The 26,306-nt window shown below is 46.7% G+C and overlaps 1 protein-coding gene across 1 annotated transcript in view; it reads right to left on the reverse strand.

Moving 5' to 3' along the window:
* The window catches only part of mms22l (MMS22-like, DNA repair protein), a 54,280-nt gene that overhangs the window by 15,632 nt on the left and 12,342 nt on the right, over positions 1–26,306 (reverse strand). The window contains exons 12-17 of the mRNA XM_083760700.1: positions 25,852–25,971; positions 23,539–23,774; positions 15,404–15,620; positions 13,359–13,648; positions 3,195–3,394; positions 562–712 (exon numbers count right to left, since the gene is read on the reverse strand). Of these exons, the coding sequence (XP_083616826.1) occupies positions 562–712; positions 3,195–3,394; positions 13,359–13,648; positions 15,404–15,620; positions 23,539–23,774; positions 25,852–25,971 (1,214 nt within the window). The remainder of the gene's footprint in view (positions 1–561; positions 713–3,194; positions 3,395–13,358; positions 13,649–15,403; positions 15,621–23,538; positions 23,775–25,851; positions 25,972–26,306) is intronic.

Below are 26,306 nucleotides of genomic sequence, written 5' to 3' on the forward strand. Positions count from 1 at the left end.
CTTGTACATATGCTAATTCCGAGTGCTGCAGGCTGTGTGTGTGTGTGTGTGTGTGATGCAGTGGTCAATGGGTCTGTGTGTGTGTGTTAGGCTGCTCAACAGTGACACTAGGTATTGCAGCAGTTTTTACTGTAAACAGACATACATAAAGACACACACGGCCAATTATTGGCTCAAACACATGAACCACCCCCCATTCCTTTAGAGTAGGGGTGCACCGATGCAATCGGCCGACAATCAGTAGGGGCCGATGTTTGCCTTGTTAACTGCCATCGGCGCATCGGTAAAAAAACTTGACTTTCACCGATGGCAGTAGTCGATGGTCTGCTTTGCAGCCAAATCCGGTAACACAACCTTGTACGGAGATGTATAGAGCGACTGCATGTCGCTCAGTGCAGGCTCTGCCACTGAGTCCTCCCCCCTCCCTCACACACACACAGGCAGCGGGCGCACCACTCAAGACAGGACAGGACAACTAAACTCTTTCTTTTCAGTTTACCAAACTATAATCCACCAGTTAGTGACGTTGTGGGCGCTATAGTGATAAGAGGTGTTGTATACCTGTTCTGCAGCAGGTGTGGCAGGTAGCGGGTGACGAGCAGAGGGTGCAGCATGTCGTCCCAGCCGAAGCACTGCATGATGGCCTGAACGGGGCTGGGCTGAAGGTCCTGAGGAGCACTGGAGGGCAGGTCCAGGGCCAGCAGGGTGAAGCCTGTAGGGTAGAACACCAAGCATTAGGAACATAGAGAACACTGGAGGGCAGGTCCAGGGCCAGCAGGGTGAAGCCTGTAGGGTAGAACACCAAGCATTAGGAACATAGAGAACACTGGAGGGCAGGTCCAGGGCCAGCAGGGTGAAGCCTGTAGGGTAGAACACCAAGCATTAGGAACATAGAGAACACTGGAGGGCAGGTCCAGGGCCAGCAGGGTGAAGCCTGTAGGGTAGAACACCAAGCATTAGGAACATAGAGAACACTGGAGGGCAGGTCCAGGGCCAGCAGGGTGAAGCCTGTAGGGTAGAACACCAAGCATTAGGAACATAGAGAACACTGGAGGGCAGGTCCAGGGCCAGCAGGGTGAAGCCTGTAGGGTAGAACACCAAGCATTAGGAACATAGAGAACACTGGAGGGCAGGTCCAGGGCCAGCAGGGTGAAGCCTGTAGGGTAGAACACCAAGCATTAGGAACATAGAGAACACTGGAGGGCAGGTCCAGGGCCAGCCAGGTGAAGCCTGTAGGGTAGAACACCAAGCATTAGGAACATAGAGAACACTGGAGGGCAGGTCCAGGGCCAGCAGGGTGAAGCCTGTGGGGTAGAACACCAAGCATTAGGAACATAGAGAACACTGGAGGGCTGGTCCAGGGCCAGCAGGGTGAAGCCTGTAGGGTAGAACACCAAGCATTAGGAACATAGAGAACACTGGAGGGCAGGTCCAGGGCCAGCAGGGTGAAGCCTGTAGGGTAGAACACCAAGCATTAGGAACATAGAGAACACTGGAGGGCTGGTCCAGGGCCAGCAGGGTGAAGCCTGTGGGGTAGAACACCAAGCATTAGGAACATAGAGAACACTGGAGGGCTGGTCCAGGGCCAGCAGGGTGAAGCCTGTGGGGTAGAACACCAAGCATTAGGAACATAGAGAACACTGGAGGGCAGGTCCAGGGCCAGCAGGGTGAAGCCTGTAGGGTAGAACACCAAGCATTAGGAACATAGAGAACACTGGAGGGCTGGTCCAGGGCCAGCAGGGTGAAGCCTGTAGGGTAGAACACCAAGCATTAGGAACATAGAGAACACTGGAGGGCTGGTCCAGGGCCAGCAGGGTGAAGCCTGTAGGGTAGAACACCAAGCATTAGGAACATAGAGAACACTGGAGGGCAGGTCCAGGGCCAGCAGGGTGAAGCCTGTGGGGTAGAACACCAAGCATTAGGAACATAGAGAACACTGGAGGGCAGGTCCAGGACCAGCCAGGTGAAGCCTGTAGGGTAGAACACCAAGCATTAGGAACATAGAGAACACTGGAGGGCAGGTCCAGGGCCAGCAGGGTGAAGCCTGTAGGGTAGAACACCAAGCATTAGGAACATAGAGAACACTGGAGGGCAGGTCCAGGGCCAGCAGGGTGAAGCCTGTAGGGTAGAACACCAAGCATTAGGAACATAGAGAACACTGGAGGGCAGGTCCAGGGCCAGCAGGGTGAAGCCTGTAGGGTAGAACACCAAGCATTAGGAACATAGAGAACACTGGAGGGCAGGTCCAGGGCCAGCAGGGTGAAGCCTGTAGGGTAGAACACCAAGCATTAGGAACATAGAGAACACTGGAGGGCAGGTCCAGGGCCAGCAGGGTGAAGCCTGTAGGGTAGAACACCAAGCATTAGGAACATAGAGAACACTGGAGGGCAGGTCCAGGGCCAGCAGGGTGAAGCCTGTAGGGTAGAACACCAAGCATTAGGAACATAGAGAACACTGGAGGGCAGGTCCAGGACCAGCAGGGTGAAAGCCTGCATTCACCAGTTGTGGGTCAAAGTTAGCCTGGCGTATAGCTCTACTAAAATCACTGGGTGGTCGTGGATATTAGTCTCATCCTGGGCCCTGAGTGGTTATAGCCTATGCTGTACTGTACTTGTGCCGTACTGTACTGTAGTGTACTGTACAAGCTCTCCTCCCTGGCCTGTGTGTCTGTGTGTTGGGCTGTGCAACACTGACGCTTTTTTGGTGCCACCCAGCCAGGGACAGACTCAGGGACCCAGGGACACCCATAGCTGTCACCACTCAGGGGGGGGGAACTAAAAAGTATTTAAAGTAAAAGTTCTCATTGTGCAGAATGTGCCATTTAAAGTTTTCAAAATATATAAACAATAAAACATCTTTTGAAAATAGACGACCTACAACTTTAGTTACTAGATACTTTGTAGATTATTACAAAACAAGAACACATACATTAAACACATCAGCCCTACATATATTTCGGCCATATGAAAATAGCATGCGACGCATTGTGAGCTTGTAGATCTGCTATTTTCATTTTGTATAATGAGTACATTGTTATACTTGGTACTTTAACTACATTTTTATACCAATACTTTAGCACTTTTACTCAAGTGCATTTTGAATTCCAGTATACAGTTATGTTACGTATAGTCCTACATTGCAGTATTGATACATTTCAATGAGTATACTTTCCCCCCCTCACTGCTCACACTGACCTGCGGCTGCGTCTGCCAGCTGCGTGGGGGGCGTCTGCGAGAGGCGCAGGCTGCGCAGGAAGGGGAAGAAGTGAGACCACAGGGCCGCTGCCACCGCTAGGTGGCGCTGTTTCCCCACGCCACCACCACCACCAGCACCGGGACCACCCCAAGCGGAGGGGGGGGCAGCAGACTGCACGCTGCGCTGATGATGGACCCTCCTGGAAGACAAGGCATAGGCGACACACACACGCACACACACGCACGCGTACACACACACACACACACACACACACACACACAAGCATGCATGCGCACACACACACACACACACACACACACACACACGTTTGTATCAGTATACTTGTGAGGACATCAACATTTTAGGACAGGAAATTGTATAAAAAAAGTTATGTGTTACCATTTTGAACTGAAACCCTAAGGTGTCATCACGTAGGTAAAGGCTAAACGTATGTAACACTGTACAGATATTATACTGTTAGTCGGATGTTAGGTCCTTACCGTCCATAGCTTGTTTATGATCCTTGATGACCATGTATTTCATGTATTACCCTTACTGTAAATCGCTCTGGATTAACCCATTCTGAGCGGGCACCCATTTTGGTGTTGGCATCATGTCATGCTTTAGCTATTTAAAAATAGCAGATCTACAAGCTCATATCGCGCCACCGAGTGGCGCGATACGAGCTTGTAAGTCTGCTATTTTTGAAAAATCGAAGAACGACTGACATTTTTTTAATCTGATCTCAGGTCAGAATGGGTTCATCAGACCAGTGCGTGTCCAGTGGAAACCTCGTATGAATCTGATCTCAGGTCAGAATGGGTTAAGAGCGTCTGCTAAATGCCTAAATTGTAATTGTAAATTGTCATCGCCTTGACATGCTGCCCGAAATTTACACTCAACAATGATCTTTTTAATAGGTGTGGTGCACCGGAAATGACCCTGAAGTTCTGCTATTTGGGATATTAGATAAATAGATGAACTGTCACACCCACTCTGTTCCAGATCCCAGCCCAGTCAGTCAGTGCATGCTGACACTGACACAAAGACATGGATTGTGTTGTTAGACATCAATGTTGTGTCTCTCCTGTGCTGAGGCCCCCCTGTCTGTCTCAGGAGTCCCCGTGGCCCCCGGGTCACCCTCTCTCCTGTGCTGAGGCCCCCCTGTCTGTCTCAGGAGTCCCAGTGGCCCCCGGGTCACCCTCTCCAGGTGCTGGCAGAGTCCTGAGTAGAGTTACGGCCCCTGGAGACCCTCGGGGACCCCCTTGTGTGTGTGTGTGTGTGCGCAGAGTGAACTGTAGTGTGTGTTTTGGGGGCCGGGTTCAGCCATGGGACAGGGGTGTGTGTTACACCAACGACCTCCGGGTGAAGGTCGCAGAGCTACAGGTGAAACAGGTGGGCTGTCCATTGTGACGGAGGAAGAGGAGACAGACAAGCGACGGGGAAAACCCCCCCAAAAAAAGTCTATTTGTCTATTTGAGACCAGTGGCCGAATTTACCATGAGTACTGAAGTGAAAGTACTTGAGTATCTCTAGTTTAGTAATCGGAACTGTGAATACTTCACTTCTACAGTACTACAGTACAACATAAATATTGCACTTTTGATTCCAATCCATTTCTAGGAAGGATTCCAATTCCAAAGTTTTCACTACTTTTCATTGGTTCAATATTTTCGAAACAACTCTCTCTCTCTCTCTCTCTCAATAGCACTGAATTATGCAAAATAAATTAAAAATACAATCTAAAACCTCAAAAATGGAGTTAGGTGGTTTCCTCCCAACAGCAACGATGTTATGAATACAGTAATGCATTGATATCAAACCTGACACTTTGACTCTAGTGCCGGGGGTTGGGTTAGTAGTGAGAACTCTGCGCACCAGAGAGGGCCATGGGAAGGAATAGATGTGGGGAATTATCCCATTCTGACCTGAGATCAGATTCATACGAGGTTTCCGCCGGACACACACTGGTCCTGATGAACCCATTCTGACCTGAGATCAGATTCTAAAAATGTCAGTCGTTCTTCGATTTTTCAAAAATAGCAGACCTACAAGCTCGTATCGCGCCACTCGGTGGCGCGATATGAGCTTGTAGATCTGCTATTTTTCAATAGCTAAAGCACGACATGATGCCAACACCAAAATGGGTGCCCGGTCAGAATGGGTTATGGCTCTGATTGTCCGCTCGCCTCCGCACCATGGCGATGGCCATCAAGGAGCGCGTCCCCCGCTCGGACCCTCCTCCCTATCCGCCTGACGGGCGGCAGAGTGATTCTCTTAACCCATTGAGACCAGATTCTACTAAATGTATTTCTAAACCATGACAGTTTTCTGAAAGAAATCTATGTTTCTATGTCAGTGGTGCTCAAACTACTTCATGTCAAGGAGGACGCCAAAAATGATATGTAATTGGCCGCCGAGCCCCATCTGAAAATATATTGTCTCCAGGGACCCCACAGAAGCAAATATTTGTGTTAAAAAACAGTTGCTGTGAAAGAATAATTATATTCAAAGATTTGCACACATTTTCACGATTTTTTCAAAAATAGCAGATCTACAGGTTCGTAGCGCGGCACTGAGCGAACCTGTAGATCTGCTATAGAGTTTAGAATAATGGTTGAAGTGGTTAAAAGGAATAAGGTTGACACACAGACGCGTCCTCTCAGGTATAAACGGGTTAATGTGTGCGGATTCCATGCAGGTCTTAATAGACATAATGATGCCCCGGCTACATTCGCCAGGCTACATAATTACCCGTTAATTGTATCAGAAGAAAACGCATTAATCACGAAGAGATACCGAGGTATTGCCAGGAAGAGGAATTATGTTTAATTTGGCGGGACGAATTGGAAAGCGCGCACGGTAGAGAGAGAGAGAGAGAGAGAGAGAGAGAGGGAGGGAGAGCATATAGTATAGTCTCTCTCTTTATTTGGTTAACTGGGTCAGCGTGGTCCAGGCCGTAACACAGAGGGCCTTCTGGGACGTCTAACTCTTCTACACTCTCTCTCTCTCTCTCTCTCTCTCTCGCCATTAATGTGCAAATGTAGTGGCCCTGTAACCCCGAGATCTGAGATGGGGAAGTTTGGGGAATTAGCCACTCTAACAAGATACCGTGTTACGGGAGGGAGCCAGGGCCGTGAAATAAGAGGAGAGCGCTTAAGTTAGTGTTTCACCTTTTGAGGTGTGTGTGTTTAAGTGTGTTTGTGTGTGCGTGTGTGTGTGTGTGTGTGTGTGTGCGCGCGTGCGTGTGTGAGGCAGAGACAGCCGAGTGCTCCCGCTAGAGAAAGAATAGTAATACACCTACTGTAAATGAATGGTTGTGAGGACACTAATAGCTGCCTATTACAAACACTGGCTTTTATTCAAATGAATCCAAACTGCATGACCTCCATTAATGCTCCAAACCTAGTCTCTCATGAACCTCAAGTACTCAACTTCAGGAATTGAGTCAATAGTACTAGATACTTCTGGACAAAATATGAACTCAACTACAAGTAAAAGTTGCTCTGCCAAAGTTGTACTTGAGTTTAAATGCAGTTAGAGTACTTGGCAACTTGCTTTAAATACTATTAAGAAAATGTATTCAAAACTAAAAAACATCTTCACCCAAAAAGGGGAATGTTTAAAAACAAAAAGGATCAATTAATGCATTTTGGGCATTTTTTTTAAATAAGAGTTCAAGTGTTTAATTCTTGTACTTTCCCCCATCCTAGAAATGTAGTGGGTGTCAAAAGTACAATATTTGTCATTAAAACTCCTTCAGCGCCACCTGGTGGTCACCAGTTTAGGCTCTGAGTGCCAATTCTCCCATTATAAAAAAAGAGAGGGCGTTTTAAAAATTAAATTACGTCTTGTCGTCTTTGGCACTCATTGCAAAGACGTCGGGGTTACGGGATTACGTCCCTGGCACTTAAACAGTTAAAGCTGCACTATGTCACTTTCTTTTATCCCAGATTTGAACCCGGTTTCCTGCCAAGCGCTATAACATCTTTACCGTTGAGTTGACTCCATCAAATTCAAAAGGAAAAGGAGGGTGCTGTTTTTCCTTTATTTTTTGACGATGGGTTCTCAGATTGCCGTTGAGGTAATACAGTAGAGCCTGATGCTCTCAGGAGATTAATTCAATCTCGACCTTATGGTCAAAATGTGTCTCCGATCCTGTGTCTCTAGGTAAGACATGACCTGACCTAAGCAGAGACATTTCTGGCCTAGATGGGAGGGTCACGTCTCAGAAAAGCGCGCACCCTGATTGGATCTCATCGATCTGTCCGTCACCCCCGGCCCCTCCTCTCCCCCCTAGTGCAGCGCTACGTCATATCATTTAGAGCGACGCCTACGCGGAAGGGTTGACTCCCACTTTTAGACTGGTTCAGCCCACGGCTTTTTCCAGGCTTTCATCTTTCGCGCAGACGAAATGAAAGCCTGGGTATCGAGGCTAGGTAAGACATGACCTTTGACACGATCTAAAGCAGTGGTTCCCAAACCTTTTCGTTTGTTAGGCCCCCATTTGAAAACATATGCCAGTGACCCCGAATCCCCGATAAGGGAGGATTTGTACGGCTCTAGCAGTGATTCCTAAACGTATTCATTTCATGGACCTCCCTCCAGTTTCACACACGTTATGAGTCACTGAGTCCAATGCAAAGCCAACGAGGGCATAGAGACAGTCTTAGCTCGCTTTGCTCTTTGTCTATGACCCGGATCATGGAAGTGGCCTTTTTGTGGGCTCAATAACAAATCATTGGAGTGTTTTCGAGCGGATGGGTCAAAGGCACAAATACTTCGGTGTATACTGTATGCTCCAAAGGTGATTAAACTATCCCGGCAGCCTCGGTATAATATGTCATATATTAAAATAGATCCCTCAAAGTGTTTTTAAACAAAACGTCTCCAAAGATACAAATACTGGAGTAAAGTAAAGCATGTTCTCAAACACATGTAGTTCACAGGGGCTGCCTGGCACACACACTGTGCTGGATGTGTGCTCACTACAGGGAGACAATTAATCCATATCTCCTTGGCTTGATAAAGTGCACTGGAGCCCTTGTGATGGTCGAGGCCTCTCGCTGGGGGGGGGGTCTGGCGGGCCTTTCTTCTCAGAGCCATTAGGGGGAAATTAATTCAGATTGCATTTAGATTAAGCCATTCTGACCGGGCACCCATTTTGGTGTTGGCATCATGTTATGCTTTAGCTATTTAAAAATAGCAGATCTACAAGCTCATATCTCATTGTAGGTCTGCTATTTTTTGAAAAATCGAAGAACGACTGACATTTTTAGAATCTGATCTCAGGTCAGAATGGGTTCATCAGACCAGTGTGTGTCCGGCGGAAACCTCGTATGAATCTGATCTCAGGTCAGAATGGATTAAAGAGGTAGGAAACACAGCACAACACCATCACCGTGGAGCCTATAGGTGCATGATGGACAACAACATGGGGGGCAGTAAGTATAGATTGACCTGTTGTGTGTTTCACTGTGTTGTTTGTGCTACAAGTTACCGTTTGAATCAAGTAGCATCCCTAATATGGCGACGGGGGGGGGGGGGGGGGGGGGGGGGGGGGGGGGGGGGGGGGATACATTAGATGAAAATAGCAGATCTACGAGCTCGTAGCAAGTGAACGTTTTGGTGGTTCAGTAGATGGAACAAAGCAGTCCAAGAACAGAAGGTCCAATTTACTGAGTCTAGTCAGGGTTTAATCCATTCTGGACAGGACAGTATAGAACAGAGCCGACTGAGGTCCAGTTTACTGAGTCTAGTCAGGGTTTAATCCATTCTGGACAGGACAGTATAGAACAGAGCCGACTGAGGTCCAGTTTACTGAGTCTAGTCAGGGTTTAATCCATTCTGGACAGGACAGTATAGAACAGAGCCGACTGAGGTCCAGTTTACTGAGTCTAGTCAGGGTTTAATCCATTCTGGACAGGACAGTATAGAACAGAGCCGACTGAGGTCCAGTTTACTGAGTCTAGTCAGGGTTTAATCCATTCTGGACAGGACAGTATAGAACAGAGCCGACTGAGGTCCATTTTACTGAGTCTACTCAGGGTTTAATCTATTCTGGACAGGACAGTATAGAACAGAGCCGACTGAGGTCCAGTTTACTGAGTCTACTCAGGGTTTAATCCATTCTGGACAGGACAGTATAGAACAGAGCCGACTGACTGAGGTCCAGTTTACTGAGTCTAGTCAGGGTTTAATCTATTCTGGACAGGACAGTATAGAACAGAGCCGACTGAGGTCCAGTTTACTGAGTCTAGTCAGGGTTTAATCCATTCTGGACAGGACAGTATAGAACAGAGCCGACTGAGGTCCAGTTTACTGAGTCTAGTCAGGGTTTAATCTATTCTGGACAGGACAGTATAGAACAGAGCCGACTGAGGTCCAGTTTACTGAGTCTAGTCAGGGTTTAATTTAGAGATTTTGAGATCAGTTTTTCCAGAAAACTTAGGTCAGGATTTATATTTAGAGATTTTGAGATCAGATGCTATGTTGTTGTTGTATTTTTTTTGCTCTTTTCTAAAGTGTGTGTGTGTGTGTGTGTGTGTGTGTGTGTGTGTGTGTGTGTGCGTGCATGCATGTTAGTGCAGCTGGGTAGGGACTGGAGGGAGGGGGTTAAACAGGGTCTCTAATAGTGTATAAGGAATGTGTGCACATTATAAGAAGTGTGTGTCTGTGCACGCGTGTGTGTGAGTAGACGAAAGAAGTGCGTGCATGTGTGTGCACGGCATGGCACGCATGTGTGTATGTAGACGTAAGTTAAAGTGTGCGTGTGCAAACACTTTAATGTTTGTGTGTGTGTGTGCACGCATGTGTGTGAGTAGACGTTGTAAGAAGTGTGTGTGTGCGTGCATGTAAGTGTGTGTGTGTGTGAGTGTGTGTGTGTGTGTGTAGAGGTTGTAAGAAGCCTCGGCGAGGAGGATTAAGTGGGGTCTCTGACGACGTGCTGTACAATGAGTCTTGATGGGTGTGAAAGGCTCCATTCCGCCCATAGTAACCAGGCTAATGAATTCAGACTCTAATCGATTGTCTCAGCTCTCCCTGGATTAGACGCAACCTTGCTGGAAGGGGAAAGAAGCGGCTGAGGTGTGTGTGTGTGTGTGTGTGTGTGTGTGTGTGTGTGCGCGCGCGCTGAGCTGAGCGCGCACACTTCTATCACTATACTTGTGAGCGCCAAATGTCCTCTCAAGTTTTTGCGAAAATAAGACACAGGCACAGGCAAAATGGTTGTTTTATGATAACGGAAAAAAATAGCTTACTTACAAATTAGGAACAGACTCAGAATGGGTTTAGTGTTTTAGGACTCAACATTTTGAGCTTACAGGTTTAGGGAGGGTTGGAGTTATAGCCCTGATCTATGCTTGGTTGACGACGGTGTTGCACACGGAACTTAGCCGATCTACAAGTTCACAACACAACACGACGAGCTTGTGGCTTTATTTCCGGCTTTAAGATTCCAGTAAAAAAGGAAAAATAAAAATAAGAAATCACCATCCTAAAATGCTGACGTCCTCACAAATATAGCACTACCTACGTTTGTGTGTGTGTGCGTGCGTGTGCGTTTCAGCAAACTGCGGCGGAGTGGAGTGGGGTGCTATTGGAGGAGGGGGCGGAGGAGGGGTGTATAGGTGGTACGACTGCTCACCCCGGCCCCTCTCCCTCCCCCCTCTCTCTCCCTCGCACTCCGCTCCCCTCCCGCTCTCTCATCTGGGAGACAGGGGGATCATCTCCAGTCTAAATGAGATTACAGCTCCTTCAGCTGCTTATCTGGGCTAATGCCAGGCGCTGTGGGCCTAGCGGGATGCTGCGGCGCTGCCGCGGCTCTCGGCCTCCAGGATCAAGCAGCCCCGCGGTGGGAGCCCCCCCCCCCCCCCCCCCCCCTAACCCATTCTGACCTGAGATCAGATTCATACGAGGTTTCCACTGGACACACACACACTGGTCTGATGAACCCATTCTGACCTGAGATCAGATTCTAAAAAATGTCATTCGTTCTTAGAATTTTCAAAAATAGCAGACCTACAAGCTCGTAGCGCGCCACTCGGTGGCGCGCTATGAGCTTGTAGATCTGCTATTTTTCAATAGCTAAAGCACAACATGATGCTAACACCAAAAGTGGTTCCCGTTCAGAATGGGCTAAGTACAGGCTTCTGTGTACAGGGGGATCAGACGTACTCGGATTCGTTTTTTTATTTTTGCCATTTACTTGAGTAAAAGTAAGCAATACGACCGGTATACAATAATAATCATTTGAAACCTCATATCTCACCAGCTTTTTTTTGTAATTTTCGTCAAATTCACGTCCTATACTTGGTCACACTAGTGTCAGTATCATTCAAAAGTAGCAGATCTGTTATGTTATGCTGAAAGAATTAACAAACAAAGTATAAAAAATACATAAATGTAGCAGATCCACAAGCTTGAATCGTGAATCGTGCTACTTATGAATTTGAATCCTGAAAACTAACAATATATGAGGACATATGAGGTTTCCACCTGGCAGAGACTCTGTTGCAAGTGAAAGAAATGTGTTAGAAATGTTACTTGAATAAAAAGTACTCAAGTGTTGGCGTCAAAATATGTGCTCCTGATGCGTCACAATGCAACACGTTGTGAGCTTGTAGATCGGCCATTAAGAAGTAGCCGGTGTACGTTTTATGTTCTTAAAACTACAAAGTACAACTACCGTAGTAGTAACAAGTAAGACGCGCAAACGCAGGAAGCGAACGCAGTGTGTGTGTGTGTGTGTGTGCTACAGCTGCGCCCTCTGGTGTGTGTGTGTGTGTGCTACAGCTGCGCCCTCTGGTGGCGGGCGGGTGGTGTCACAGCGGGACAGACAGACACACACACACAGACACACACACACACACACACAGACATGATCTGCAGGGTCTCATAGTTAGACTAACTAGTAAGTAAGGTTTCCAAATAACTGCCTCTGAGATGTAGCGGAGTAGAAGTGTAAAGTATATACAAAGACATGGACAACATGCTCAAGTAAAGTAAAAGCGCCTCAAAATTGTACTTAGGTAGGCATACTCGAGTAAACTGTACTTGTAGTTACTTCCCAGCACTAAAGGGGATCAGCGGCAGCTCTCTTCCCCCCCCCCCCCCCCCAAAAGCAGCGTACCATCGCACCCCGCTTTAATCCCCCAGGAGAGAAGAGGAGAGGGTGAAAATACAAGGAGAGGATGAGGAGAGATGGAGAGGGAGAATAAGGATTTGGACAGAAGAAGCAGACGAGGATACAGGAGGACGAGGAGTGTTTGGAGTTTGTGTGTGATAATAAATTAGTTGTATTATATCCCTGTTTCTGTGATAATAAATTAGTTGTATTATATCCCTGTTTCTGTTCGAGACTGTTATACTTTTCAGGGTTCAAATTTAAAAGTATAGCACATCTACACGCTGGGTATACGCTGGCGGATCTGCTACTTTAGATGGTTTTGTGTGTGAGGGGTGGGATAACTTTGACGGTGTTTGACGGCCTCTATATTTTATATTTATTTTATATAAATATAGTTATTATTTAGTAAGTCACAAGTGCAACAGTTATTCACACTTGATCGATTTAACCAATCCTACTAAATAAATGATCTATGCCATCAGATTGTGCATCACTCCTTCATGTCCTCAGCGATAGGGCTGTGGAGATTGGTCCGATCGTGGCTCTGGACAATCGGATCAGATGTGAGCTTGTTACAGATCTGCAATTTTCACACTTGTGCTGTGTGATGAAGTATAGTAGCAGTAAAATAACACTTATGGGGTTAAATTATGTTGATATTCAATTATTATCATTTTTTTAAGATATGTTTTTGCCTTTATTTGATAGTATAACCCATTCTGACCGGGCACCCATTTTGGTGTCGGCATCATGTTATGCTTTAGCTATTGAAAAATAGCAGATCTACAAGCTCATATCGCGCCACCGAGTGGCGCGCTACGAGCTTGTAGGTCTGCTATTTTTGAAAAATCGAAGAGCGACTGACATTTCTAGAATCTGATCTCAGGTCAGAATGGGTTCATCAGACCAGTGTGTGTCCGGCGGAAACCTCGTATGAATCTGATCTCAGGTCAGAATGGGTTAATATAAAATACCTGTGCTTGATTATTCACATAACGGAGTGTTTTTGGCCCCTGCAGCAGACGGCGGGCCTCACCTGAGCTGGGCCAGGACGGTCTGCAGGAAGCCCAGGGCGGAGCTCAGCTCCGACTGGCGGCACGCCGGCAGCAGCCAACCGAAGCCCTCGTTGAGGAGCCGGTCCTCCGACAGGCCCAGGGAGGCGCCGGTCTCGAACACCTCGGCCACGCCGTCCAGGTAGCAGGCCAGCGGGCCCCAGAGGGCCAGCCGGCGGGACGCGTCCGTGTCCTTGTTGTAGAACTCCTTGGCCGTGTTGCTGAAGGACGAGGCCAGCCAGTTGGCCTGAGCGCCGACGTCCAGGCCTCGCTCCTGGAAGGAAGGAAGGGCAAAGCATACGCTGCTGTCACAATGCTGTCTGCATTTCATCACTGGACTAGTAGTAGTGGATGGTTTAACCCATTCTGACCTGAGATCAGATTCATACGAGGTTTCCGCCGGACACACACTGGTCTGATGAACCCATTCTGACCTGAGACAAGTAAGACGCGCAAACGCGGGAAGCGAACGCAGCTCGTGTGTGTGTGGTTGTGTGTGTGTGTGTGTGTGTGCTACAGCTGCGCCCTGTGTGTGTGTGTGTGTGTGCTACAGCTGCGCCCTCAGGTGGCGGGCGGGTGGTGTAACAGTGGGACACACAGACATTCAGCCCTTGCTGTCATAGTAAGTGGCTCACTGCGTTCGCAATCAGATTCTAAAAAATGTCAGTCGTTCTTCGATTTTTCAAAAATAGCAGACCTACCTATCGCGCCACTCGGTGGCGCGATATGAGCTTGTAGATCTGCTATTTTTAAATAGCTAAAGCACAACATGATGCTGACACCAAAATGGCTGCCCGGTCAGAATGGCTTAAAGATAAATCGTTTCTTGAGTAATTAGCACAATAATGTAGAGTCTACATTATTGTGCTAGTCTACTATTATTGTGTTAGTGTACAATACATTGTAGACACCTCGTCTACACTGCCAACGATGCGAGCGAGCGAGCGAACGAACGATGAAATCTCATTAGAATACATGTTTTTCAAATGAGACTGTGCTGGCGCACTGCGAGCGTGCAGCGACATCATCCACCCAGAGTCTCTATTTGAGAAAGGTTTCGCGGCCCCCCAAACACTTTTTTGTTGAGATCTACTAACTACACGCTACTATTTATTGGTTATTCGATCGGTTCAGGCTAGGTCACAACACAACGGCCGATGCTCACTCCTTTAGATGAGGTTCATGATGTTTTGTTCTCATTTATCTAAAGCTATGTTCTACGTTGTATAGTTGAAGACATCGCAGATTGACCTTTGCGTTTATGAAATACCGGAGACCATTAGGGTTTTATGGAAGATGCTTCTGAGCATGCATTCCATAGCTAGTTTGTCCAATTCAAAACACTCTTAAATATAATCTATCCTATTGGTAGTTTGAACACTTTCGGTACTCTTTCAGCATCGATCTTCTTAAAAAATAACCAATATGCACTGTGAGCTTGTAGATCGGCTATTTTCGGTCTGCAGCATTATTCCGTAAAAAATACTTCCGTAGAATCCAAATGAGTGAAATCAGCGGTGACGGCTGAGAACTAGGGGTGGGCCGATTCACTTACCTTAGATTCCATACCATCTTGGTACCTATACCTACAGTAGGGTGCTGATTCAATTCATATTGCGATTCTATTATTCAGCAATTGTTGCGATTCAATATTCCGTTTTGCCATTCCCCCCCCCCCCCCCCCACCAAGTTACTTTGCTTTTTATATCCTACAACATTTTAAAACAATTATGAACAATATAAACCATGAAAAGTGAAATCACCCACTTCAATGCAGCCAGATAAGGTCAGTAAAATAAAGAAATAAAAATCGATTCTGAACTCTGCATTACATTTTTATATTGAGGCATTAAACCCATTCTGACTGGGAACCCATTTTGGTGTCAGCATCGTGTCGTGCTTTAGCTATTTAAAAATAGCAGATCTACAAGCTCGTATCGCGCCACCGAGTGGCGCGATACGAGCTTGTAGGTCTGCTATTTTTGAAAAATCAAAAAAAAAAAACCCATCCCTAGGCTAAAAGATGCACCTGAAACAGCAGCAGCAGAGCCAGCTGCCCCTTCCAGACCAGGCTGCGGTGCCCGGGGGGGCAGCTAGGGGGCAGCAGCCCCAGCAGTTCAGACGCCCTGCCCGCCACGTCCTCCAGCTCCACCTGCCTCGCTACCACCACGAACAGCAGCAGGAAGTTCTGCAGCCCCGCCTCCGACAGCTCCACCATCTTCTTCTGGGAGAACTTAGAGTAGATCCTGGGAGAGAGGGAGGGAGGGAGGGGGGGAGAGAGAGAGAGAGAGAGAGACACCCCACCCATTCAGGCTCAGTTCAAAGAGTGAGTGAGGTAGCCGGTGTCAATGTGAGGTAAACGGTAGTGTTCAACATTTCATACCTTTTCTCTCTCTCTCTCTCTCTCTCTCATTCCCATTTATCCTCAGCCCATACATATGCAAAAACATGTAAGGCCTAAAAAAAAAAAACTTTGGTTTCCGATTGGCTGTCATTTTTGGGCTGAGTAGGTAGGGAATTTATTTTATTTTATTTTTTTATTTTATTTTTCGTGGGAAAGTTGGGTAGCAAGGAATTTATTTTATTTTATTTTTTCGTGGGAAGGATGGGTAGAGAGGATTTTTTTTAAACTTTTTTTTTTCCTACGGCAATGATGGATAGGCTTCTTTTTTAATAACTTCAATATTTGCCTGAAATACCATATTTTAAATAATGAATGGTTCAAGTACACATAACACTACGTCTACATGCCTACAGCTAAACATTTGAAAACTTTGAATAGAATGTCCACACACTGGTTGAATACTTAATACGCATGTTTCATGATAAATTATTTTTATGTGATGTATTCCCATGCTTTTTGTTCTTGCTTAATGTAAATCGCTCTGGATTAAGAGCGTCTGATAAATGCCTAAATTGTAAATTGTACTGTCTTACAGTAACTAGAAGGCTCTGACAGTAATGAAATGCACAGTCACGTCAAACTGCTGCCCCTCCTCCTGCCTGCAACTCAGTTCATTTGAACTGTGGAATCATGGCAGGTCTAAGACTACATTTGCAAGCCCCCTATTTTATTTAGTTGCGCCTGTGTTTTGGGGTGGCATGAATCTTTCATGCTTGTAAACATTGTGAAATCACGTGTACTTCATTTATTGGCCATCCAGTTTTAGGTAACGGTGGTGTCAGCAACAACCCACCTAACGTAAAACAACCTCTGCTTTCCAGCTCATGTTTTGACATAAAAAGTTAGAACGTGTTGCTGGCATCAACATAGCTATAGTGCTAGTTATTAAAAGACAAAAACATAGCTAACGTTAGCCCCATATATGATATGTGCCCTCTCCTCTCCCTACGCCCATTCATGTTTTGACATAAAAAGTTAGAACGTGTTGCTGGCATCAACATAGCTATAGTGCTAGTTATTAAAAGACAAAAACATAGCTAACGTTAGCCCCATATGTGCCCTCTCCTCTCCCTACGCTCATTCTGTAGCTCCGAGCACATATATGGGGCTAAGCTAACGTTAGCTAACGTTCTGACGGGGCAGATCCTCCTCGCATCTCAGGGCTATAGATACCGAAAGTCAAACATGCCCAGCACGCACCCAGCCTGGGCGCCTAGAGGCTCCAGGGTGGGGGGGGAGAGTATGTCGGCTGAGATGATAGTCCATTTATCCGCTCGGTCGTGTCTCCCTTCTGCGGACTTAAACCGACACCGGCACGGTTTCACCTCCTTAATTATGTCTTCAAATGTTTTTGTACTCAATCGTATGATCTGTGGCGGTGCTTTGCTTTGCACGGGCAGTGGACAGTCACAGACACCGTGCACAGGTCCATGCTGTATGTTGTCACTGTTGTGTTGTGCGTCTCCTCGCGATGACGCATTCCAAAACATTTGCGCACGTGATATTTTAGACGAAAGAAAACTTTATTTTGACTTCGCGCGTCCCAATGGTCTCATCAAAGATAATTTTAATTTTAATAAAGACCTTTTGGGTCTTACTCGGTCGCATTCTGAGCTTATTTTTTTATTTTTTTTTTTTTCCACCAAATGCCAATAAAATAATATGAGTCGCGCATATTTAATAGAGTCGGTCGGCAACCGGAAACCAAAGTTTTTTTTTATTAGGCCTAAATGCTGCCGTCAACTTTCCAAACTATATACAAGCGAACCTCTCCTGTATGGATGTATAATTAACTATCTCTGACAGAAAATGCTATCTATTTATAGTTTAACAAGACAGCTGCGTATTACTCAAAGTGTTAATGCAACACAGCTCTGTTTACAAATTACACGTTTATTTTATTCCTATTTATATTCAATATTTATTCGTACCTTAGGTACACTTTAGCAATGTAAACGTATGCTTTCTCATCCTTTTAATTGAAAAGAGAGTTAGAGAGAGAGAGAGAGAGAGAGAGAGACCCCATTCAGGCTCAGTTCAAAGAGTGAGTGAGGTAGCCGGTGTCAATGTGAGGTAAACGGTAGTGTTCAACATTTCATGCCTCTCTCTCTCTCTCTCTGTCTCTCTCACCTCTCTCTCTCTCTTCCCATTTATCCTCAGCCCAACTCTAGCTGCTCCTCTGAGCCCATTTAGCTCCAAACCGAACAACAACAGTGATTCACAAACTGAACTCTCCCCTCCATACATACAGATACAGTCTCTGTCGGCGTGGAAACCTGGTATGTGCACAAAACTCTGGTCACTTTTCACCATTCAAATTCAAACATGGCAGAAGTAGCGGATCGGAGGACGCGTTTCGAATCGCGCTGCTTCGCGCCGCGGTTGGACCTCGTGGATACTACGCTACTCACGACGCATTCGTTGGCGTGTGACGCTGGAGTGTGCTGGAGTACGGCGCTGACTTACGAAAGAAAACACTAAAAAGTTAAGAATATGGACATAAGAGGTTTTTCTGCCCGTACAGCAACGAGATACACCACCACCTCCTCCTCACTCCACCACCACCACCACCACCTGTCTCTTTCACCCTCGCTGCTACTAGAGGCCTGGCGTACACACAGAGAGAGAGAGAGAGAGACAGAGAGAGAGAGAGAGAGAGAGCACCCAGCTCGCTGCTATAGGTCCTGCGGGCACAGTGGAGAAATGCCTTTAAAGATCATGTTAAATGTCAGAGACACTCAGACACACAGCGGTGGGGCGCTCGGTCGCTCCTTTTGCAGCCCAGCCAATTTACTGCAACACCGGGGAGAGATCAATACACACACACACACACACACACACACACACACACACACACACACACACACTTAAATTATGGAGATAAGAGGTTTCAGTGACGTTATGATAAGCGTGCACACACGCACGCACACACACCTCCTGGCTGTTTGCCCTGCAGCTGGACACTCAGAAGGCTTACAAACGGAGATGCAGCCCACCCACCCCCACCCCCACCCCCACCCACACAGGGGAGGAGGTGCTGCTGTTTGGGTCAAAACTCACACACACAGGCGATACAACAAGAAGAAAGAGACAGAGAGCAGGTTAAAATATACAAACAGTTCAGTTCCATTTCCATTTGCTGAACAGTCAAATAGTAAAAGCTGGGCAAATAAACCCACAAATATCCAAAACCAGTTATTTAGAACCAATAAGAGACTCTTATCTTGCTCGCGTGGGTTAATCAATCAACCGTAAATTGACTATTCGAGAAGCATACGCGTTTTCGTCTCCGCAAGGCCGAGTTTCGTCCAATTATTTCATAATCCATCCTGACTGGCGAATTCCCAAACATTGCTGGCCCACAATAACCTACCTGACCTGGTGGAGACCTGTGCTCCGAGGAGCACTTTTACAAGTTATATTTGTATACGCATACCGGTAGTTTCATTAAATAGATATTCCACTTTTAGCTTATTCCATTTTGACCTGAGATCAGATTCTAAAAATGTCTTCTACATCACGACAGTTTTCTGAAAAAGCTATGTAGCTTGTAGCGCGCCGCTCGTAGCTTGTAGATCTGCTATTTTTCAATAGCTAAAGCATAACATAATGTTATGTTAAAATGCGTGCAAATATTCCACTGTTAGGTTCTTAGCTTATATTACATATGATTCATCGTCATCATATGTATTTGATGTATTACCATGTTTTTGTTCTTGCTGACTGTAAATCGCTCTGGATTGCCGTTCTGCTGCTAAATGCCTGAATGGCCTGTACTGTATGTCACGATATTATACAATCCCAGGTCGATATCCAGTCTCACAGCACGAGATATCAATGTCATATCATGGCTCTATTGCTCAGGCCTAATTGAATGGGTGGTATTATGATGGAACTAAATGACGGGGACAGTACAGGAAAAACACACTGCGGCGAGCCAAGGCAGGATTATTAGTATTTTTGTGCGTGCCTCTGTGTGTGTGTGTGTGTGTGTGTGTCTGTGTGTGTGTGTGTTTGTTTATCACGGACAGCTTTTTTTCCGGAGGCGAGCAGATGCTCCCAAGTCCCCCAGTGTTGGCGATCAACATGTTCCCAGTTCGATCCCATTAATGCGGTCGCCACGGGCCTCCCACAGAGGCCCGGCCAGGAGTGCCGGGAACGCTGCCCAAAACGCCGCCGCCGCCGCGGCACAGTCGGCACGCCCTGCGTTCTCCTGAGAGACAGAGAGAGGGGGAGGGTTCTGGATGGGTCCCAGTCCGGTCCAGTTTGCTGCCAGTATCCTCCTCCACCGCCCGCCCCCACACCTCCCTCCCCCCCCTCCCCTCCCTGCAGTCTCTTTGCTCTCTCTCTATATCCGTGCTGGAAACCGATGCGGCTTCGTTAAGGAGAATTAACCGCCACGCTCGTTAGCTAATTAGCCTTTCGTGTCTGCAGTGCTGCTGAGCACGTTCCAGACAGAGGGAAGTCATTAAGGCGGATTTATCCGCGGCTCACGCCGTTCCCCCTGGCGCCCTGCCAAGCCAGCCGGGCCCCCTGGACACCGGGACGGGATGGGGATGAGGCGGTTCGGTCCGAGGCTGCTGGGTTCTGGATGTGTGCACATCAGCTTTTCAGGATTGGTAGCCCTCACACACACACACACACACACACACACACACACAGACACACACACAGAAGGCTAATGGAGGCTGAGGAGGAGCAGGTGGTCTTAGTTTGGGTTTACTTAACCCGTTCCATCCGGACAAGCATCCGTGTAATCTTTAGATTTTAGCTATAGCATCATACGTACGTTTTCCCAGAAAAAAAACATTTTTCTGAAAAACCCATGTTTCTATGTCAGTGGTGCTCAACCTTTTTCATGTCAAGGACCCCCAGAATTATCTCTATTGTACCACGGACCCCCCATCTCAAAATATGTAGTTCCAGGGACCCCCCAGAAGCCAATATTTTAGTTAAAAATGTTCGCTCTGAAATATATATTCAAAGATTTGCGCCCCCTTTTTTCACGACTTTTCAAAAATAGCAGACCTACAAGCTCGTAGCTTGTAGATCTGCTATTTTTCAATAGCTAAAGTATAACAGAATGCTTAACCCATTCTGACCGTGCACCCATTTTGGTGTTGGCATCATGTTATGCTTTAGCTATTGAAAAATAGCAGATCTACAAGCTCATATCGCGCCACCGAGTGGCGCGATACGAGCTTGTAGATCTGCTATTTTTTGAAAAATCGAAGAACGACTTACATTTTTAGAATCTGATCTCAGGTCAGAATGGGTTAATCAGACCAGTGTGTGTCCAGTGGAAAATTCGTATGAATCTGATCTCAGGTCAGAATGGGTTAAAACACCAACAGGGGTTTCCGCCCAAAATAGGTTTAATAAAATGCAATAACAGCATGTATGTATTGTATAGGCGGCAGTGGCTCAGGTGTAGAGTGGCCGGTACAGCAACAGCCAGATGGGAACGCCGTGAGGTACCCGGTTCGATCCCTGTGGGCTCCCACCCCAGTCTGTGTTGAAGTGTCCTTAATAGCAAGACACTGTCTGAACCCCTAATTCCTCCTGATGTGCAGGTTGGTGGTGCCTTGCATGGTTTCCCTCCCTGCCATCAGTGTATAAATGCGTGTGTGAATGAGGAATGTATGATGATGCACAATCTATGTAAAGCGACTTGAATAAAAGGTGCTATATAAATGCACCAGTTACCATTTATACACAACAAGACAACACAATGCGGACTCGTTCTTTACATAAAAAGGTTCTGATCTACTTGGTCTACCCGAGTACAGTGCTCTGCTCTCCACCAGTGGAAGTCTATACGGTGTGTGTGCTCTGTGTGTGCTCGGAGGAGCAGGTGGTCTCGGGCTGGGTGGTGTGGTGGGTCTGTACGGGAGGCTCCCTGGCTGCGTTGGGAGTTGGACAGCAGCTGGTTGACTCCTGAGACACCTGCCCTACCAGGGGGCTCAGCAAATATCAAAGAGTGTGTGTGTGTGTGTGTGTGTGTGCCACACCTGGCATGCACAGTTGCACACACACACCATTCAAAGACGTGATCCGCACGTGCGCACATGCACGCACCGAGTCGTGCTTACATGAAAGTGTGCAAACATACCACGCGCACGCACACACACACACACACGAGGAAGGCACTCAGCATACGATTCAAAATCAAAGGCAAAAGAAAACGACAACAACAATGCCACTATTGGCCCATTGGACGGTTATAGCTCAACCGTCTGGGCACCTATAGGCCTGACTCACACCTTGATGTATAGCTGATGCATGAGACTTGTTTACTGATGCAAGCTAGCAATGCATTTCCAATGGGAGTCACATGGTTTGACACAACATTTTTCTTGTATGAGCAGGGTGAGGGGGGGCAGTCGAAACACAGCCGAAAGCCGTACAACAAAAATGCTGTGTCAAACCATGTGACTTCCATTGGAAATGCATTGGCTGCATTGTCATGATGGAACTAGTCCAACTGGCAAGATGTCTCGCTCTGTTGTGTCGTCGATTAGAAATTGAGAATCCAAAAATAGCCTCCATATTGAGTTACACTGTAAGGTGAACCGGCTAGTCTCAAAGTCACTATTTATGTATTAAACGCAAACAAAGGTCATTCTGCCCATAGAGGGTATGTGTGGGACATCATCATCATAATACCTGGAAGTTATCCAGGAACGCCTACTGGAAACCTACTTCCTGGCCTTGACAGCCCACACATCCAGAAAAGTCCTATGTGACTGATTGCATTAAACGACGTTAAACAATGTTTAACTCACTTTGCCACTCATTTTATGCATGTGCATACGACATCACAAAACCCGGTACGGCATAATTTTGTAGTAGAAAGATGACCCAGACATACATATTATCTTTGGGGTTCCTTGGCACAGAAAAGTTTGCGAACTATTGCTTTAGTTTGAAGTAATTGTAGCAATTGTAGAATCTGCCTCAGGTCTTATCTGGTACGGTTACATCTTAAATCCCTAAATCTTAGCCGGATCTTAGAGGAGACCGGAAGCAGATTGGAGTCTATTATTTCCAATGGAAGAGTGGAACTTTGATAGAAAAAGACTCGCTCACCGTATAAAAAACAGAAGTAAAAGTCAGTCTAAGGAGTTTTACTTCTGTTTTTTTATACGGTGAGCGAGTCTTTTTCTGTCAAATGTTTTTTAGACCACCGCTACCGTAATCAAGTTTGGGGGAAAAAAGGACGAAGAAAGGCGCGACAGTTTTCCCAGTGCTTCAATGGAAGAGTGAACATGAACACAGCTTAGAAATCGTGAAAATGTGTGCAAATCTTTGAATGTAATATTATTTCACAGTAAATTCTTTTTAACTTTTTAATTCTGTGGGGTTCCCTGGAACAATATATGTTCGGGGGTCCCATGAAAAAGTTTGAGAGCCACCGTACATAGAAACATAGGTATTCTGAAAACTGTTGACGATTTAGAAGACATTTGTGGGATCTGGTCTTGGGTCTTTTAACCCATTTTGGGGCGGGAACCCCTTTTGGTGTTAGCATCATGTCATGCTTTAGCTATTGAAAAATAGCAGATCTACAAGCTCATAGCGCGCCACCGAGTGGCGCGATACGAGCTTGTAGGTCTGCTATTTTTGAAAAATCGTGTGGCAAATTTGGAAACATAGGTAGAAACATAGGTATTTCAGAAAACCGTCATGATTTAGAAGACTTTTTTTTAAAATTTTCGACGTCAGGCCAAAATGGGTTGATGGAATATCTCTGGCCTTACCTTCCTTTGATCTGCCTCTGCGGGGCTCCGCCCGCGCTGCCCTGGCCCAGGCAGAGGGCCAGCACTCTGAGGAACATGTGGAAGGAGTTGTGCGTGCGGTACAGCTGGGCGTGACCCGGGGAGCGGAGCGGGCCCGGGGAGCAGGAGGACCGGGCCTGCTCCAGCAGAGCCAGGGGGGTCTTACACAGACTGCCCAGGCCCGACAGCCCCAGCCAGGGCACCGTGAAGGAGCCGCTCTGCAGGGAACAACCACAACTAACATTGATTGAGGGTAGGTAGTGGTACCCTCACAAAAGACATGCAGTAATCCTTGTCTCTAAACTACCTCCCCCTGGCCAGCTGGGGCGCCTGATGGAGGGGAAAGGAACTGGTTGGAATAACGTGTTCCTTCCACGTGCTACGTCCAACCAGGGAAACTCCCCCCCGTCACTTCAGCGGTGGTAATTTTAACGTGCCGGTCCGGGGAATCGGGGATACGAACTAGCGACCTTCCGATATCAAGACCGCTCCGCAAACCGTTCGGCCACCGCTGCCTATATATCATTTTGGGTGGGGATCCTTGACTTGAAAAGGTTTTATATATAGCTGGATGTGGAGCATCTTGTGATTAGGCGATTATTCTGTAACTAGCCACTTACCCGTTGTGAAATACTTGCCTTGTGGCCGCGGGGGGTACTGCGCCCTAGGTGCGTTTTCGCTTTTTTATTATTCATTCATTATTAATCATTAATGTGTCAAATCAAATTCGTTACGCCCTCCATATTATTATGGTCAATGCCTGTGTGAATTGGTGCAGGCAGTGAGGAGCTACGGCAGTCACAGTGACACACAGACGTTGACTGAATTATAGTATGATGATGATGATGATGATATGATAATGGTGTCAGGCCTAGTAGTGAGTCCTCACCAGGTTCTTGTTGTAGTAGTCCCACAGTGTGGACACAGTGCTGGTGTTATTGTGTAATAATAGTGAGTCCTCACCAGGTTCTTGCTGTAGTAGTCCCACAGGGTGGACACAGTGCTGGTGTTATTGTGTAATAATAGTGAGTCCTCACCAGGTTCTTGCTGTAGTAGTCCCACAGTGTGGACACAGTACTGGTGTTATTGTGTAATAATAGTGAGTCCTCACCAGGTTCTTGCTGTAGTAGTCCCACAGGGTGGACACAGTGCTGGTGTTATTGTGTAATAATAGTGAGTCCTCACCAGGTTCTTGCTGTAGTAGTCCCACAGGGTGGACACAGTGCTGGTGTTATTGTGTAATAATAGTGAGTCCTCACCAGGTTCTTGCTGTAGTAGTCCCACAGGGTGGACACAGTACTGGTGTTATTGTGTAATAATAGTGAGTCCTCACCTGGTTCTTGCTGTAGTAGTCCCACAGGGTGGACACAGTACTGGTGTTATTGTGTAATAATAGTGAGTCCTCACCAGGTTCTTGCTGTAGTAGTCCCACAGGGTGGACACAGTGCTGGTGTTATTGTGTAATAATAGTGAGTCCTCACCAGGTTCTTGCTGTAGTAGTCCCACAGGGTGGACACAGTGCTGGTGTTATTGTGTAATAATAGTGAGTCCTCACCAGGTTCTTGCTGTAGTAGTCCCACAGTGTGGACACACTACTGGTGTTATTGTGTCATAATAGTGAGTCCTCACCAGGTTCTTGCTGTAGTAGTCCCACAGGGTGGACACAGTGCTGGTGTTATTGTGTAATAATAGTGAGTCCTCACCAGGTTCTTGCTGTAGTAGTCCCACAGGGTGGACACAGTACTGGTGTTATTGTGTAATAATAGTGAGTCCTCACCAGGTTCTTGCTGTAGTAGTCCCACAGGGTGGACACAGTACTGGTGTTATTGTGTAATAATAGTGAGTCCTCACCAGGTTCTTGCTGTAGTAGTCCCACAGGGTGGACACAGTGCTGGTGTTATTGTGTAATAATAGTGAGTCCTCACCAGGTTCTTGCTGTAGTAGTCCCACAGGGTGGACACAGTGCTGGTGTTATTGTGTAATAATAGTGAGTCCTCACCAGGTTCTTGCTGTAGTAGTCCCACAGGGTGGACACAGTACTGGTGTTATTGTGTAATAATAGTGAGTCCTCACCAGGTTCTTGCTGTAGTAGTCCCACAGGGTGGACACAGTGCTGGTGTTATTGTGTAATAATAGTGAGTCCTCACCAGGTTCTTGCTGTAGTAGTCCCACAGGGTGGACACAGTGCTGGTGTTATTGTGTAATAATAGTGAGTCCTCACCAGGTTCTTGCTGTAGTAGTCCCACAGGGTGGACACAGTACTGGTGTTATTGTGTAATAATAGTGAGTCCTCACCAGGTTCTTGCTGTAGTAGTCCCACAGGGTGGACACAGTGCTGGTGTTGGCTTCCCACAGCAGACACACACTGAGACAGCAGTGCACGTGCATCCTGACCTGCTCCTCCTGTAGGCCTAGCTGTTCATGCAACACGCATGTGCACGCACGCACACACACACACACACACACACACACACACACACACACACACACACACACACACACACACACTTGTGAGGTCATCAACACTATAGCAATGATGTATCTTTTCCTAATTACTTTAACTCTAAAAACAAACATTTTCCCGTGACGACACAATTCTGCTATACTTGTGGGGATGTTTGGCCCTCGCAAGAATAGTAATACAATTTGACAATTTAGGCATTTAGCAGACGCTCTTAATACAGATCGAATTACATAAGCAAGGACAACACAAGGTGATACAGTACATCAAATGGATAGAAATAGTAATG

This window comes from Protomyctophum parallelum, assembly GCF_964188405.1.
Source record: "Protomyctophum parallelum genome assembly, chromosome: 3".
NCBI lineage: Eukaryota > Metazoa > Chordata > Actinopteri > Myctophiformes > Myctophidae > Protomyctophum > Protomyctophum parallelum.